Raw genomic sequence first — 17,074 nt, 5'->3', positions numbered from 1 at the left:
GAATGCAGGGTTACAGGGAAGTGCTCTTCAGATGGTCGATGCAGACCAGATGGGCTAAATGATTTCACACTGCAGGGATTCCGAGATGGCAATATCAAGTGTGCAAGAAATTTAAGAAGAAGTCAAATTTAAATAAAATCAAACACTTGGCTGAACAATCACATAGATATAAAAAAAAGACTCCTCATCATGGAGACCAGGGGATAGTTTTCAATCTCCTGATAAAAGAAATCTCACTCCAGAACCATCCACTTGCCAGTCTCTGGAAACACAATGCCATTCCTAAGAAGAAATCTCTTCTACACCTATAATCTTAAGAGGATAAATACACCAAGCCATCCACGTGTAAACTGGAGAGCAGCAGATCTGCATTGTTTCTGTGGGTACACTCACTTACCAGGGATACCAGTAATGGCCAGCACCATGTCACGCTGCTATTTCACCTTGGCAGTCAGTTCATGCATTATCTGACAAGATTCACCAGTATCTTCACAGAGCCAGAAAAACAAAATTAGAACAAAACCCAGAGGTGAAAGAATGTTTTCATTGTTGTCCTGTGGCAATCTCCACGGGGGGACATTCTGATCTCAACATTTCACAGGTTTCATTTTTGATCATCCAAACAGACCGTGACTGACATGCTCACAGCTCAGAGTCATAGAGATGGATAGCACGGAAACAGACCCTTCGGTTCAATTCGTCCATGCCGACCAGATATCTTAACCTAATTTTGTCCCGTTTGCCAGCACCCGGCCCATATCCCTCTAAACCCTTCCTATTCATATACCCATCCAGATGTCTGTTAACTGTTGTAACTGTACCAGCCTCCACCGCTTCCTCTGGCAGCTCATTCCATATACGCACCATCTTCTGTATGAAAAGCTTGCCCTTAGGTCCCATTTAGATTTTTTCCCTCTCACTCTAAACCTATGCCCTCTAGTTCTGGACTCTCTGACCCCAGGGAAAGGACTTTGTCTATTTACCCTATCCATGCCCCTCATGATTTTATAAACCTCTATAAGGTCACCCCTCAGCCTCCGACGTTCCAGGGAAAACAGCCACAGCCTATTCAACCTCTTCCTATTGCTCAAGTTCTCCAACCCTGGCAACATCCTTGAATATTTTTTCCGAAGTCTTTCAGGTTTCATAACATTCTTCTGACAGGAAGGAGACCAGAATTGCACACAATATTCTAAAAGTGGCTGAACCAATGTCTTGTACAGCCAACTCCTGTACTCAATACTCTGACCAATAAAGGAAAGCATACCAAATGCCTTCTTCACTATCCTATCTATCTGCAACTCTACTTCCAAGGAACTTGCAAGCTCACTTTGAGAGAATGTATTGTAAAGGAACACACATCATAGGGACAAGTGGAGGCCATTCAGCCCATTGGGTCTGTTACTCTATTCAACATGATCATGAACGATTCTCTGGCTCTGTCCCTCTGTTCACACTCTCTCCCCATAATACTGCAGTTGGATTGTTCACCAGAAAACAATGACTGGTTCTGATCACACTGATTAATGAATGATGGTTGGAGATGTGGTCACCCAGCAATAAGACCTTTCCTTCCAACATCAGCAGCTCCATCCACAGGTCTCCCGTCCAATTCTGTGACGCCCACCCTCTGGTTTGGTGATGCATTCATTGAAATTCCATTTCGGGCTTTTGTTGCTCTTGGGTTTGACCAATGCATTCAACCAATGTGGGCTAGGTGGGGGTCAGTACAGCGGCTCAGTGGTTAGCCCTGCTGCCTCACAGCACCAGGGTCCCACGTTCGATTCCAGCTTCGGGGCGACTGTCTGTGTGGAGTTTACACGTTGTCTGCATGGGGTTTTCTCTGGTTTCTCCCACAATCCAAAGATGTGCAGGTTAGTTAGATTGGCCATGCTACTGCTGTCCAGGGATCTGCAGGTGAGGTGACTTGGCTGGGGGAATGGGATGTTTTTCAAAGGGTGGTTACAGACATCCACAAAGTGGCCTCTGCCTATCCTGTAAGAATTTCATTTTTTTAAATGGTTCCTCGACTCAATAGAACATGTAATGTCAAAAGGCTCTTCATGGCATATGTCAATTTGGTAAAAAGAGAATGATGGAGCGTGAGGGAGGAACATAGCACATAGAACATTCCAGCACAGTGCAGGCCCTTTGGCCCTTGATGTTGCACTGACCTGTGGAACCAATCTGAAGCCCATCTAACCCACACTATTCCATTTTCATTCATATGTTTATCCAATGACCATTTAAATGCCCCTAAAGTTGGCGAGTCTACTACTGTTGCAGGCAGTGCATTCCACACCCCTACTACTCTCTGAGTAAAGAAACTACCTCTGGCACTTGTCCTATATCTACCACCTCTCAATTTAAAGCTATGTCCCCTCATGCTAGCCATCACCAACCGAGGAATGTCCACCCTATCTAACCCTCTGATTATCTTATATGTCTCAATTAAGTTACCTCTCAATCTTCTTCTCTTGAACAAAAACAGCCTCAGTTCCCTCAGCCTTTCCTCATAAGACCTTCCCTCCATACCAGGCAACATCCTGGTAAATCTCCTCTGAACCTTTCCAAAGCTTCCACATCCTTCTTAAAATACGGTCACCAGAACTGGACACAATACTCCAAGTGCGGCCACACCAGAGTTTTGTACAACTGCAGCATGACCTCGTGGCTTCGAAATTCAATCCCTCTCCCAATAAGAGCTAACACACTGTATGCCCTCTTCACAACCCTATCAACCTGGGTGGCAACTTTCAGGGCACTGAGATCCCTCTGTTCATCTACACTACCAACAATCTTACCATTAGCCCAGTACTCTGCATTCCTGTTACTCCTTCCAAAGTGAATCACTTCACGCATCACTGCATTAAACTCTATTTTACAACTCTCAGCCCAGCTCTGCAACTTATCTCTGTCTCTCTGTAACCTGGAACATCCTTCAGCACTATCCACAACTCCAATGACCTTAGTGTCGATCCCAAATTTACTAACCCATTCTCTACACCCTCATCCAGGTCATTTATAAAAATGACAAACAGCAGTGGATCCAAAACAGATATTTGCGGTACACCACTAAACTGCAGGATGAACATTTCCCATCAACCACCACCCTCTGTCTTCTTTCAGCTAGCCAACCTCTGATTCAAACCACTAAATCACCCTCAATCCCATGCCTCCATATTTTCTGCAATAGCCTACCGTGGGGAGCCTAATCAAACGCCTTACTGAAATCCATATACACCACATCAACTGCTTTACCCTCATCCACCTGTTTGGTCACTTGCTCAAAGAACTCAATAAGGTTTTGAGGTATGACCTACCCTTCACAAAACCGTGTTGATTATCCCTAATCAACTTATTCCTTTCCAGATGATTATAAATCCTATCTCTTATATCCTTTCCAACAGTTTACCCACAACTTGAGTAAAGCTTCACTGCTCTATAATTACCAGGGTTGTCTCTACTCCCCTTCTTGCACAAGGGGACACCATTTGCTATCCTTCAGCCTTCTGGCCCAATGCCTGTAGACAATGGTGACATAAAGACCAAAGCCAAAGACTTGGCAATCTCCGCCCTGGCTTCCCAGAGAATCCGAGGATAAATCCCATCCGGCCCAGGGGACTTTCCTATTTTCACACTTTCCAGAATTGCTAACACCTCCCCTTCTGAACCTCCATCCTGTCTAGTCTAGTAGCCTGTATCTCAGTATTCTCCTCAACAACATTGTCTTTTTCCAGTGTGAATACTGACAAAAAATATTCATTTAGCCCTTCTCCTATCTTCTCTGACTCCACTCACAATTTCCCACTACTGTCCTTGACTGGCCTTAATCTTACTCTAGTCCTCCTTTTATTCCTGATATACCCTTTAGAAAACTTTAGGGTTTTCCTTGATCCTACCTGCCAACGACTTCTCATGTTCCCTCCTGGCTCTCCTTAGCTCTCTCTTTAGCTCTTTCCTGGCTAACTTATAACTCTCAAGCGCTCTAACTGAACCTTCACGTCCCATCCTAACATAAGCCGCCTTCTTCCTCTTGACAAGAGATTCAACTTCCTTAGTAAACCATGGCTCCCTCTCTCAACCACTTCCTCCCTCCCTGACAGGTACATACTTATCAAGGATACGCAGTAGCTGTTCTTTCAATAAGCTCAATATTTCAATTGTGCCAATCCCCTTCAGTTTCCTTCCCAATCCTATGCATCCTAAACCTTGTCTAATCGCATCATAATTGCCTTTCCCCCAGCTATAACTCTTGCCCTGTGGTATATACCAATGCCTTTCCATTGCTAAAGTAAACATAACTGAATTGTGGTCAGTATCACTAAAGTGCTCACCTACCTCCAAATCTAACACTTGACCAAGTTCATTACCCAGTACCAAACCCAATATGGCATCGCTCCCTTGTTGGCCTGTGTCTATACTGCGTCAGGAAACCATCCTGCACACATTAGACAAAAACTGACACATTCAAAGTACTTGAACTATAGTATTTCCAGTTAATATTTGGAAAGTTAAAGTCCCCCATTACAACTACCCTGTCACTCTCACTCCTATCGAGAATCATCTTTGCTATCCTGTCCTCTGCATCTCTGGAACTTTTTGCGGGTCTGTGGAAAACTCCCAACAGGGTGACCTCTCCTTTCCTGTTTCTAACCTCAGCCCATGCTACCTCAGTAGATGAGTGCTCATCAAATGTCCTTTCTGCCACCATGTGCTTGACTAACAGTGACGCACCTCCCCCTCTCTTTTACCATCTTATCTGTTCTCACTGAAACCTCTAAACCCCTGAACCTGCAACCACCCTTCCTGTCCCTGCTCTATCCATGTCTCTGAAATGGCCACAACATCGAAGTCCCAGGTACCAACCCATGCTGCAAGTTCACCCACCTTATTCCAGATGCTCCTGGTCTTGAAGTACACACATTTCAAACCATCTTTCTGCCCGCCAGTACACTCTTGTGACCTTGAAACCTTATTCCTACCTCATTACTCACAGTCTCCTGAACACTGGAACTACACTGTAGGTTTCCATCCCCCTGCTGAATTAGGTTAAACCCTCCTGAATGGCATTAGCAAATTCCCTCCCCCTCCCCCCTACCAGGATATTGGTTCGGGTCTGGATCATCCTATAATCACAAAATCGGCCTAAACTGCTCAGTCTCTCTTCATAAGACAAGCGTCTCATCTCTAGGATCTACCAAGAGAACACCCCCGGAACTGCCATTCGAAAGAACTAGAGGCCACCTCAAGTTAGGAGACTAAAACTGTCCCCAAGATTCAAGGTGTGGTCTCACTAAAGCCTTGCAGAACTTCTCGACTTGTGCTCTCTGTAGCTTTTGGGGATAATTCCCAATATTCTGGCTGTCTTCCTCATTATCTGCTGGACCTGCATTATAGTTTTCTACAATTGATGCACAAGGACACCCAGATCCCTCTGCGCGGAGGCGTTTTAAAGTTTCTCCTCATTTGGATGTTAAGGCCAGAAGGACAATAGGCTCTTTGGTCCATCGAGCGTGCTGCACCATTGAGTCAGACTGAGGCTGATCGGAAATCCCTCATGCCCACTCTCCTGCCTTTTCCCCTCATACGCCTTGATCCCCCGAATGATTAAGACTCTATCAGTCTCAGCCTTAAATAAACTGCCTTTTTTTTAAAGAAAAAAAGTTCTGATCAAAGTGGAAAAGCTCAAACTTATAGATCTTAAACTCAACCTGCCAAAATTGGTGGCCCATTCACCGGACCTTTCCATGTCCACTTGTAAATTCCCGAATCCAACCTTACTTCCCTGCAAATTTGGTGAAAGTGTTTTCTGTCCCAGCATTCCAGCCATTAATACAGATTGCTCAAAGCCTGGGCCTAAGGGCTGAATCCTGTCACCATGAGTTACATACTGAATGTGTTTAATGAGCTAAATAGCATACTCCTGATCTTAGAGGGTGGCACGGTGGCTCAGTGGTTAGCACTCTGCCCCACAGTAGCAGGGTCCCAGGTTCGATACCAGCTTCAGGTGACTGTCTGTGTGGAGCTTGCACATCCTCCCTGTCTCTGCTTGGGTTTGCTCTGGTTTCCTCCCATAATCCCAAAGATGTGCGGGTCAGGGTGAATTGGCCGTGCTAAATTGCCCATAGTGTTGGGTGCATTAGTCAGAGGGGAATGGGACTGGGTGGGTTTCTCTTCGGAGGGTCGGTGTGGACTGGTTGGGCTGAAGGGCCTGTTTCCACACTGGAAGGAATTGAATCTAATCTAGTTGCTATGTTATACTTGAAACTGCAAGACAAGAGCAGGAATTAGGCCACTGAGTCTGTGCTGCGATGTAACCTTGGCAATCAAGACCTTATCTATTTCTGATTTAAACCCACACAATGTTTAGACTGAGGGTCTCCATTGTGATAGAGAGGCAAGGACAACTTTGGAAGTCTGGCTCCTTCAGGGATTTAGCATCCCATCGGGTTTTCTTCCTCAAGGTTTCTCTGAAGTTTTCTCGTTCCCCCATCCTCCTGTGATTCACTTTCTCCCCATATCTTTCAAGCCTTGAGAATTATTTCTCACCCCCTTCTTGAAAACACTCGATGTTTTGATCTCAGCCATTTTCTGAGACGGAGATTTCCACAGGCAGCCCAGTCTCTGGATGAAGATATTTCTCGCCAGCTCAGTTTGAGATGGCCCAACTCGCATCCTCAACCTTTTAACCCCTGGTTCTGGACATGCCCCTCTGTGGTCATCAGCAATGTCCCTCCTGTGTTCATCCTGTAGAGCCCTATCAGAATTTTAGAGATTTCTATGAGAAATCCTTCATTTCTCTTCATTCTCTCTCTCTCTCCCTCAATCTCCATCTTGCTGTTTCTCTCTCTTTCTCTCATCGTATCGGTTGGGCTGCCTGTCTCTCTCTCTCTCTCCCATTCTCACTCTCTCTATGACGTGCTGTCTCTCTTTCCTTTTCCCTCCCTTAGTCTTTCCCTCACCCTCTCCGTCGCTCTCCCCCTGACCTCTCCCTTACTCTCTCTCTCTGTCTCCTTCACTTACTTCCCTTCACTCTGTTGCTCCTCTCATCCCTCTCTCTCTCTCTTACACACCCTCTCTCACTCTCTTGTTGTCTTTCTCCCTCTCTTACACTCACTTGCTCTCGCTTGATCTCTCACTACACAAAAGGTGACGGTCAGGTCAGCTTTGTTCAGAATGGGTCACAGAGTTTTAACCTTGCCTGAGGCCTGTTTTACCCTGGCAGCAGGAATCTATAAAATGCTACCCCATCCAACTGTGACTTTGAGTTTTATGTTGCCTGAAAACAGAGAACAATCTGTATTTAATCAAACCCACCGGATGCTGTGAGTCACCTGACGGACACGTGTTTGTGTAAGAGATAGTGAGTCCGTGTGTGGAGATGAGTGTGTGGAGGTGAGCGTGTGGAGGTGAGTGTGTGGAGGTGAGTGTGCAAGGTTCACCTTCTGTGTGTTTGGGTGTGAGATTATGTGAATGCATGGCAGTGTGTAAGTACATGACTGAGTGTGTTTGTGTATGCGCATCATAGAGTCAGAGAGATGTACAGCATGGAAACAGACCCTTCAGTCCAACTCGTCCATGCCGACCAGATATTGAGTCCTGTTTGCCAGCATTTGGCCCATATCCCTCTAAACCCTTCCTATTCATATACCCATCCAGATGCCTTTTAAATGCTATAACTGTACCAGCCTCCACCACTTCCTCTGGCAGCTCATTCCATACATGCACCACCCTCTGTGTGAAAAAGTTGCCCCTCAGGTCTCTTTTATATCTTTCCTCTCTCACCCTAAACCTATGCCCTCTAGTTCTGGGCTCCGCCACCCCAGGGAAAAGACATTGTCTATTTATCTTATCCATGCTCCTCATGATTTTATAAACTTGTATAAAGTCACCCCTCAGCCTCCGATGTTCCAGGGAAAACAGCCCCCCCCTGTTCAGCCTCTCCCTATAATTCAAATCCTCCAACCCTGGCAACATCCTTGTAAATCATTTCTGAACCCTTTCAAATTTCACAACATCCTTCTGATAGGAATGAGACCAGAATTGCACACAATATTCCTGTGACAGTTTGTGTGTGAGATTGAGTGTGTGTGAGAGAGATTGAGCGAGTGTGTGTGTTAGTGTGTGTGAGAGTTTGAGCGAGTGTGTGTGAGAGTTTGAGCGAGTGTGTGTGAGATTGAGCGAGTGTGTGTGTTAGTGTGTGTGTGAGAGAGACGGGGGGGGGGGGATTGAGTGAGTGTGTCTCTGTGACAATATCACTGTGTGTGAAGGGAACGGGAAAACCCATTCACATCATTTGTTGTCCAACTTGCTGACTGTAACATCAGGTGATCGAGGTGTGTTTACCAGGAAAACTGTGCCCCTGGAAAATAATGTTTAATCATTTCTCACCATTTTAAAACAAACAGTGTCATGTTTTCTGTTCTTCGTCTGAGCGTGAATCACATTTCACCAGATTATATTCCACTGGTCAGGGTTTGTAACCTCCTTCACATGACCCAGGCAGCAGAGGAGATGATATGCTGCATTGTAGCAAACTCTGTTACACTCAGTACCTTCATGTTGCAATGTAATAATATCCAGTCAGGAACATCCCCTCCCTCAGCGACAGTATTACCCCCTTGGGCAGGGTTACTGGGGGAATCAGAGACACTGGATAGAGTGTGAGAGGTGTTACTAGATCCAGACAGCTGGTGAGTAAGAGGGGGAGGAACAGTTACCTCAAAGTCCACACTCTGGGGTTGATCAGGACAGCACAAAGTGAGCAACAAAATCTTACCCTAAACCCCATCCTAAAACACACACACACACACGCACACGTGCACGCACGCACGTACACATGTACACGCACACGCACACACACAGTCACTCACACACATATGATCACTCACATACACATAGACACAGTCACTGTCACACACATGGACATACACACACACAGTTACACACACATGTACACACATGTACACACAGTCACTTACATACACACACAGTCTCACACACGCATACAGTCACTCACATGCTCACACACACACTCACTCACTCATATACACACAGATATAGTCACTCTCTCACACGCACATTCACTCACAAACACACACAGACACAGTCACGCAGACACACATACACACGCAGACACTCACACAGTCACACACACATGCTCACACACACACTCTCACTCACATACACATAGACACAGTCACTCTCTCACACACAGACACAAATATACTCACACACATACGCTCACTGATGTAGACTCACACAGACATACTTACACACATGGACAGACACACAGATACACACATCGAAATGCAGACACAGTGAAACATACACTCCAGATGCACTCACACACACACGCAAATGACAGATCCATGCATTGACATGCATACACTCACAAACACACAGACACACACTCACAAACACACAGACATACACATTGACACACACCCAAAGAGAAAATGCTGGAAAATCTCAGCAGGTCTGGCAGCATCTGTAAGGAGAGAAAAGAGCTGACGTTTCGAGTCAGGTCGGGTATGTTTTAACACCGCCCTTTGGGCGCCGATCATTTGGCCCCACTGTTCTGGCTCTGAACTGTTTTGATGCTCATTACTTTGGCGCTGAGCTGTTTTGTCACCAATTCAGAATTTAAAACAAAGTCTTGTTTGGATAAAGAAGAGAGGATGACTAACGACCCGATCTCGTCAAATCGTTGAGTTGATAGTCAAAGCTGTAATGACCCGCTGTAGATTCAAATCTCATTTTGTAATAATTTTCTCATTTAACAATTGTTAGTAGTTATCTACAGCCTTGGTGATATTTAAGCCCTTCTGTCTTCACATTGGAAAGCTGGAATACAATTTCCTTTCTATTTTCTTGTAGAGCCCATACCAGAAACCGACCCTTCAGTTAGACTCGAAACATCAGCTCTTTTCTCTCCTTACAGATGCTGCCAGACTTGCTGAGATTTTCCAGCATTTTCTCTATTGGTTTCAGATACAAGCATCCGCAGTAATTTGCTTTTTTACACATTGACACAGTCACACAGACACACTCCCAGACACACACATTGACACACAGTCACACAGACACACTCACAGACACCCACATTGACACACAGGCACACAAACACACACCCACAGACACACACATTGACACACAAGCACACAAACACACACTCACAGACATACACATTGACACACAGTCACACAAACGCACACCCACAGACACACACATTGACACAATCACACAGACACACACTCACAGACACACACATTGACACAGTCACACAGACACACTCACAGACACCCACATTGACACACAGTCACACAGGCACACACTCACAGACACACACATTGACACAGTCACACAGACACACTCACAGACACCCACATTGACACACAGTCACACAAACACACACCCATAGACACACACATTGACACAGTCACACAAACACACTCACAGACACACACGTTGACACGGTCACACACACTCACAGACACCCACATTGACACACAGTCACACAAACACACACTCACAGACACACACGTTGACGCAGTCACACAGACACACTCACAGACACACACATTGACACAGTCACACAAACACACTCACAGACACACACATTGACACGGTCACACGCACTCACAGACACCCACATTGACACACAATCACTTAAACACACACTCACAGACACCCTCATTGACACAGTCACACAGGCACACACATTGACACACAGTCACACAAACACACACTCACAGACACCCACATTGACACACAGTCACACAGACACACTCACCGACACACACATTGTCACACAGTCACACAAACACACACTCACAGACACACACGTTGACACAGTCACACAAACACACTCACAGACACACACATTGACACACAGTCACACCAACACACACTCACAGACACACACGTTGACGCAGTCACACAGACACACTCACAGACACCCACATTGACACACAGTCACACAAACACACTCACAGACACACACATTGACACGGTCACACACACTCACAGACACCCACATTGACACACAGTCACACCAACACACACTCACAGACACCCTCATTGACACAGTCACACAGGCACACACATTGACACACAGTCACACAGACACACACGTTGACACAGCCACACAAACACACTCACAGACACACACATTGGCACAGTCACACAGACACACACTCACAGACACCCACTTTGACACACAGTCACACAAACCAACTCACAGACTCCCACATTGGCACTGTCACACAGACACTCATTCACAGACACACACATTGACACAGTCACACAGACACTCACAGGCACACATTGGCACACAGACACGTACTCACAGACACAAGCAGACACTCACTCACAGACACACACATTGACACATAGTCACACAGACACACACTCACAGACACACACATTGACACACAGTCACACAGACACTCACAGGCACACATTGACACACAGACGCACACTCACAGACACACACAGACACACACTCACAGACACACACATTGACACATAGACACACTCACAGACACACACATTGACACCGTCACACAGACACACACTCACAGACACAGACATTGACACACAGTCACACAGACACACACAGGCTCACACATTGACACACAGACACACACTCACAGACACTCACAGACACACACATTGACACACAGTCACACAGGCACACACAGGCACACACATTGACACACAGACACACACACTCCCAGACACACACAGGCACACACTCACAGACACACATTGGCACACGGTCACACAGACACACACAGGCACACACATTGACACACACTCACAGACACATACAGATGCACACACTCATTGTCGCACATAGACACACACACACACACACACACACACACACACACACACACGCAGACACACACATACAGAGTCTGTACAGGAGCTGACACTGAGACACAGTGGACAGCAGGTGTCAGTGGGAGGTGTAAGGGTGACCAGTCCATGGACAGGTTGGTGCAGTCTCAATGGGCTGTTCAAACACATCCTGATTGATCAGTCCCCAGGTGAGGACCATTCCCTTGGGGCAGGCTGGCTGTCTGATGAGTTACTCTGTTCTGTTCAGCAGTCTCTCTCTCTCTCTCTCTCTGTGCGATGGCGACGTTTGCGGAGTCCCTGTTGAGTTTACGCCGTGCCTATCTGAGCGGGAAGACCCAGTCAGTGGAGTTTCGCATCACCCAGCTCCGCTCGCTGATCACTCTCCTTCAGGATAATGAAACGGCACTGCTCGATGCTCTCGACCAGGATCTGCGCAAGGTTCACCAGCAGGGTCCCCCACTCGGTGGGAGGGTGTGCCACCCAGAGGGAGGGTGTGTCACCCAGAGGGAGGGTGTGTCACCCAGTGGGAGGGTGTGTTACCCAGAGGGAGGGTGTGTCACCCAGTGGGAGGGTGTGTGGGAGAGTCGGTGGGAGCGTCTGTGGGAGAGTCTTTGGGAGGGACTGTGAGAGGGTCTGTGGGAGGGTCTGTGTGAGGGTCTGTGTGAGGGTGTGTGGGAGAGTCCGTGAGAGGGTCTGTGGGAGGGTTTTTGAGAGGGTCTGTGGGAGGGTCTGTGGGAAAGTCGTTGGAAGGGTGTGTGGGAGAGTCTGTGGGAGGGTGTGTGGGAGGGTGTGTGGGAGGGTCTATTGGAGGGTCTGTGGGAAGGTGTGTTGGAGGGTGTGTGGGAGGGTCTATTGGAGTGTCTGTGGGACGGTCTGTGGGAAGGTGTGTTGGATGGTGTGTGGGAGGGTCTATTGGAGTGTCTGTGGGAGAGTCTTTGGGAGGGTCTGTGGGATGGTCTGTGGGAGAGTGTGTGGGAGGGTTTGTGGGAGGGTCTGTGGGAGGGTCTGTGGGATGGTGTGTGTGGGAGGGTCTGTGTGAGGGTGTGTTGGAGGGTCTGTGTGAGGGTCTGTGTGAGGGTCTGTGGGAGGGTCTGTGTGAGGGTCTGTGGGAGGGTCTGTGGGAGGGTGTGTGGGAGCGTCTGTCTAATGCCTGTTGTGTTTTCCAGCCTAAGTTTGAGGCAATGATTGCTGAGATTGCGTTTGTGAAAAACGAGGCGATTTCTGCAATTAACAACATCAAAAGCTGGGTCGCTGCCGAGTTTGTGGAGAAAACGTTCGTAGGTATTGGGGGTGGAGACTCCTTCTCTCTCCCCCCCTCTCTGTCTCTCCTGCACACCCCCCCCCCACTCTCTTTCTGTCCTGCCCCCTCTCTTTCTCTCTCTCTCTTGCATTATCTCGTTCCACCTCTCAATCCCCCTCTGTCCTCAGTCCGTGTCTCTCCATCTGTATCTCTCTGGTTCATGATAAATAGAACATAGAACCTTGGCCCTCGATGTCGCACTGACCCGTGCACTATTCTCAGCTCCTCCCTCAACACTAACCCATCATCATCCACTTCCCTCTCCTTGCTGTTCCTCCATCACTCTGTTGCTGTCTCTCCATCTCTGAATTGCCCTCCTTCAATACCCCTCTCTCTCTCTCTCTCTCTCTCTCTCTCTCCCCCGCTATCCCTGCAACTCTCGGTCCCTCTCACTCCCTCTGTCTCTCTTCATTGCTCGAGTGCTCCCGTATCTTTTATTGTCTGTACGCTGAGATAAATTGGACACAGGGTCTAAAATGATGTGTAAATGTTTGAAAGGGAGAACATTTTCACGGCTGGGATTGGAGGGGCTGGTGTTCCCATGTATCTGCTGCCTTTGTCCTTCGAGATGCCAGCAGTCGTGGGGTTTGGAAGGTGCTGTGTGAGGATCTTTGGTGAATTTCGGCAGTGCATCTTGTAGGTAGTAGACACTGCTGAGATTGGTGGTGAAGTGCAGCCTGATCAGTGTGTTTCCTTGTGCAGGACTGGGGGTCATAGAGTCCTAGAGATGTACAGCACAGAAATAGACCCTTCGGTCCAACCTGTCCATGCTGACCCAGATATCCCAACCCAATCTAGTGCCACCTGCCAGCACCCGGCCCATGAAGGGCTTTTGCCCGAAACATCGATTTTGCTGCTTGTTGGATGCTGCCTGACCTGCTGTGCTTTTCCAGCACCACTGATCCAGAGTCTGGTTTCCAGCATCTGCAGTCATTGTTTTTACCCCATTTCCCTCCCAACCTGGTCCTCCAGACTCACCACCTCACACAGATGGCCCAGAGTGATCCTTGGACCATACTGAGAGCCCTGTGTCTATGTACAGGCTGAAGGCTGTTCCTTGCTGGAGGCTGGGAGATTTACACTTGTTTCTCGCTGAGTGGTGGGGTTTTGTTTGTCCCAGATGAGTGGTGGGTGTTTTAGGAAGTTTCAGCTTTGATATTTTCCAAGTGAAAAGCCTGCAGCAGGTCGAGGTGTGATTCATCAAACCCTCATCGGTTTCCCCTGTTTGGCCTGAGTCTTTACCTCTGCCTCTCCACTCCATTCCTTTCTCTCTCTCTCCCTTACTCTCTTTATCTCTCTCTTTCTCTGTATGTGTCTCTTTCTGTCTATCTCACTCTCTCTTTGTCTCTGTCTGTCTCTCTCACTCTGTCTTTCTCCCTCTCTGTCTCTCACTCTCTGTCTCTCCACCTCTCTCTCACTCCCTCACTCTCTCTGTCTCTCTCTCACTCTCTACCTTTCTCACTCCCTCTCTTTCTTTCTGACTCTCCCTCTATCTCTCCATCTCTCTCTCTGTCTGTCTCTCCCTCTCTCACTCTGTCTGTCTGTCTCTCTCTCTCTATGTGTGTGTCTCTCTCACTCCCTCTCTCTGTCTCTCTCACTCTGTCTATCTGTGTCTCTCTACCTCTCACTCCCTCTCTCTCACTCCCTCTCTCTGACTCTCTGTCTCTCTGTCTATCTCCCTCTTTCACTCCCTCTCTGTGTGTCTCTCACTTTGTGTGTGTCTGTCTTTCAGACTCGCTCTCTCTCTGTCTCTCTCACTCTCTCTGTTTCTCTCTACCTCTGTCAATCTTTCTCTCTCTCTCTGTATCTTCTGTATCTCTCTCTCTCACTCTGTTTCTCCCTCTCTCACTCCCTCTCTCTGTGTCTCTCTCTGTGTGTTTCTCTCTCTTGCACTCCCTCTCACTCTCTCTTTCAGTGTGTGTGACTCTCTGTCTGTCTGTCTGTCTGTGTCTCTCTCTCTCTCTCTGTATCTCTCTCTCCCTCTCTCTGTTGTCCATATCTCTTTCTAACTCTCTTCCAGTCAGCCAGTCCTGCAGTGTTTCTGTGGGAGACTGAACTCTCAACGGCACAAACTGAGGCCATCGTTTGTCACGCTGCCTCTGAGAATGGGGAGTTCACGTTCTGCCCATTCCACGGCCTTCCCAGTTGGAGCCCTTCCCAGTCTTCCTCCCCCACGACTGACGGGATTCGGATCGGGCACGGATTGGGAATGATGTTTGCCTCCTGCCATTCCCAGGTAACCAAGCTGGACCAATGTTTTATCCGGAGGGAGCCGTTCGGAGTGGCCCTGATCATCGCAGCCTGGAGTCAGCCCATCCAGCTGCTGCTGACCCCCTTGGTTGGAGCCATCGCTGCAGGTCAGTCGGGACGGTGAGGCACAGGAAGATCCCAGAATCCATTCCCCCCCTCCCCGCCTCAACCAACCTGAGCCTCAGCTGGTGGCGGTGCCAGGGCTCCACCCTTAACCTCAGATGTGCACAGCAAGATCCCAGGCTCTGGCTCTTCACCCCCTCCCCAGCCCCCGAACCTCACATGGGCACAGCAGGATCCCAGGCTGAGGGAACCCAAGGCCGCTCAGGGCCGGATGGGAGTGCGGGAATGGCGGGATCGGAGCTGATCACACAGGTATGGAAGGGGCCGAAGGGCCACCTGCTTGCCCGTATTTTGGATCTGGGGGTGAAATTCGGCCTGGGCTCCTTCCCGCTGACGGTGACGGAGTTGCCGGTGATGGGGGAGGTGCGGATTCGGGATGGTCAGCTCTCCTGTAGAAGCAGGAAGGGTTGCTGGTGTCCGTGACCGTGGGGAAGGCTCTTATCAGTAAACACTGGGAGTCTGGGTTTAACCTTCCTGCCCCCTCACTCTGTCTGTTCCTATCAAACCCACAGGGAACTGCGTGGTCCTCAAACCTTCGGAAGTGAGTGTCAATACAGCGGCTCTCCTGAACAAACTCATCCCCCAGTACCTGGACAAGGTGAGTTATAGAGTCATAGAGATGGACAGCACGGAAACAGACCCTTCGGTCCAACCCGTCCATGCTGACCCAGATATCCCAACCCAATCTAGTCCCACCTGCCAGCACCCGGCCCATATCCCTCCAAACCCTTCCTAGTCATATACCCATCCAAATGCCTCTTAAATGTGCACACATCTGTAGTTCATTTTCTTCTCCAGCCTGTCTCATAGAAACAGGAGGCCACTCAGTCCATTCTCCATCCTGGCACACAGGAACAGGCCATTCACCCCCTATTCCTGCCTGTCCATAGGAACAAGAGGCCATTCAGCCCCCTTCTCCAGCCTGTTCCACAGGAACCGAAGGCCATTCACCCCACTTTACTGGCCTGTCCCACAGAAACAGGCCATGCAGACCCTCCTTTTTCCAGCCTGTCCCACAGTAACAGGCCATTCAGCCCCTTCTCCTGCCTGCCCCACAGGAACAGGAGGCTATTCAGCCCCTTCTCCAGCCTGTCCCACAGGAACAGGAGGCCATTCAGCCCCCTTCTCCAGCCTGTCCCACAGGAACAGGAGGCCATTCAGCCCCTCCATCTGAAGTTTGTCCGTTAGCCAGGCTGAGGCTGATTATTATTTTTTCTGACCAATTTTGCTGCATGTGTTCTGCAGCGTTTAATCCCCTTCCCCACAAAATGCTCTGTGTCTGTTTTGAAGTTTCCCATGGGGCCCTAGTTGAGTCAGAGTGATGTCAGCAGAGAGTTTCGAACTGCTCTTCCTGGCTCTCAGTGAGCCCAGTGCTGACTCCCCCGCACGTTAATGATCTATTGCCCTGTTGTGCCCCCTCCCACCTCCTCCCCCCATCAATTCAGCTGGGATTATGTCAAGCTCTCTGTATAGATGCATCATCATCGTCATCATCATCATCATCATCTCTCGTCGTCACTTCCTGCCTGT

At 48.4% G+C, this 17,074-nt stretch overlaps 1 protein-coding gene across 1 annotated transcript in view; it reads left to right on the top strand.

The window, feature by feature from the left end:
* Positions 1–12,147: 12,147 nt before the first annotated feature.
* aldh3b1 (aldehyde dehydrogenase 3 family, member B1) overlaps positions 12,148–17,074 on the top strand; it is a 48,341-nt gene continuing 43,414 nt past the window's right edge. Inside the window, exons 1-4 of the mRNA XM_060828281.1 lie at positions 12,148–12,309; positions 13,038–13,148; positions 15,408–15,528; positions 16,057–16,142. Coding sequence (XP_060684264.1) covers positions 12,148–12,309; positions 13,038–13,148; positions 15,408–15,528; positions 16,057–16,142 — 480 coding nt within the window. The remainder of the gene's footprint in view (positions 12,310–13,037; positions 13,149–15,407; positions 15,529–16,056; positions 16,143–17,074) is intronic.

This window comes from Hemiscyllium ocellatum, chromosome 8 (assembly GCF_020745735.1).
Source record: "Hemiscyllium ocellatum isolate sHemOce1 chromosome 8, sHemOce1.pat.X.cur, whole genome shotgun sequence".
Lineage (NCBI taxonomy): Eukaryota > Metazoa > Chordata > Chondrichthyes > Orectolobiformes > Hemiscylliidae > Hemiscyllium > Hemiscyllium ocellatum.
Note: the sequence above shows the minus strand (reverse complement) of the source record. Positions and strands in the feature narration are given on the sequence as shown.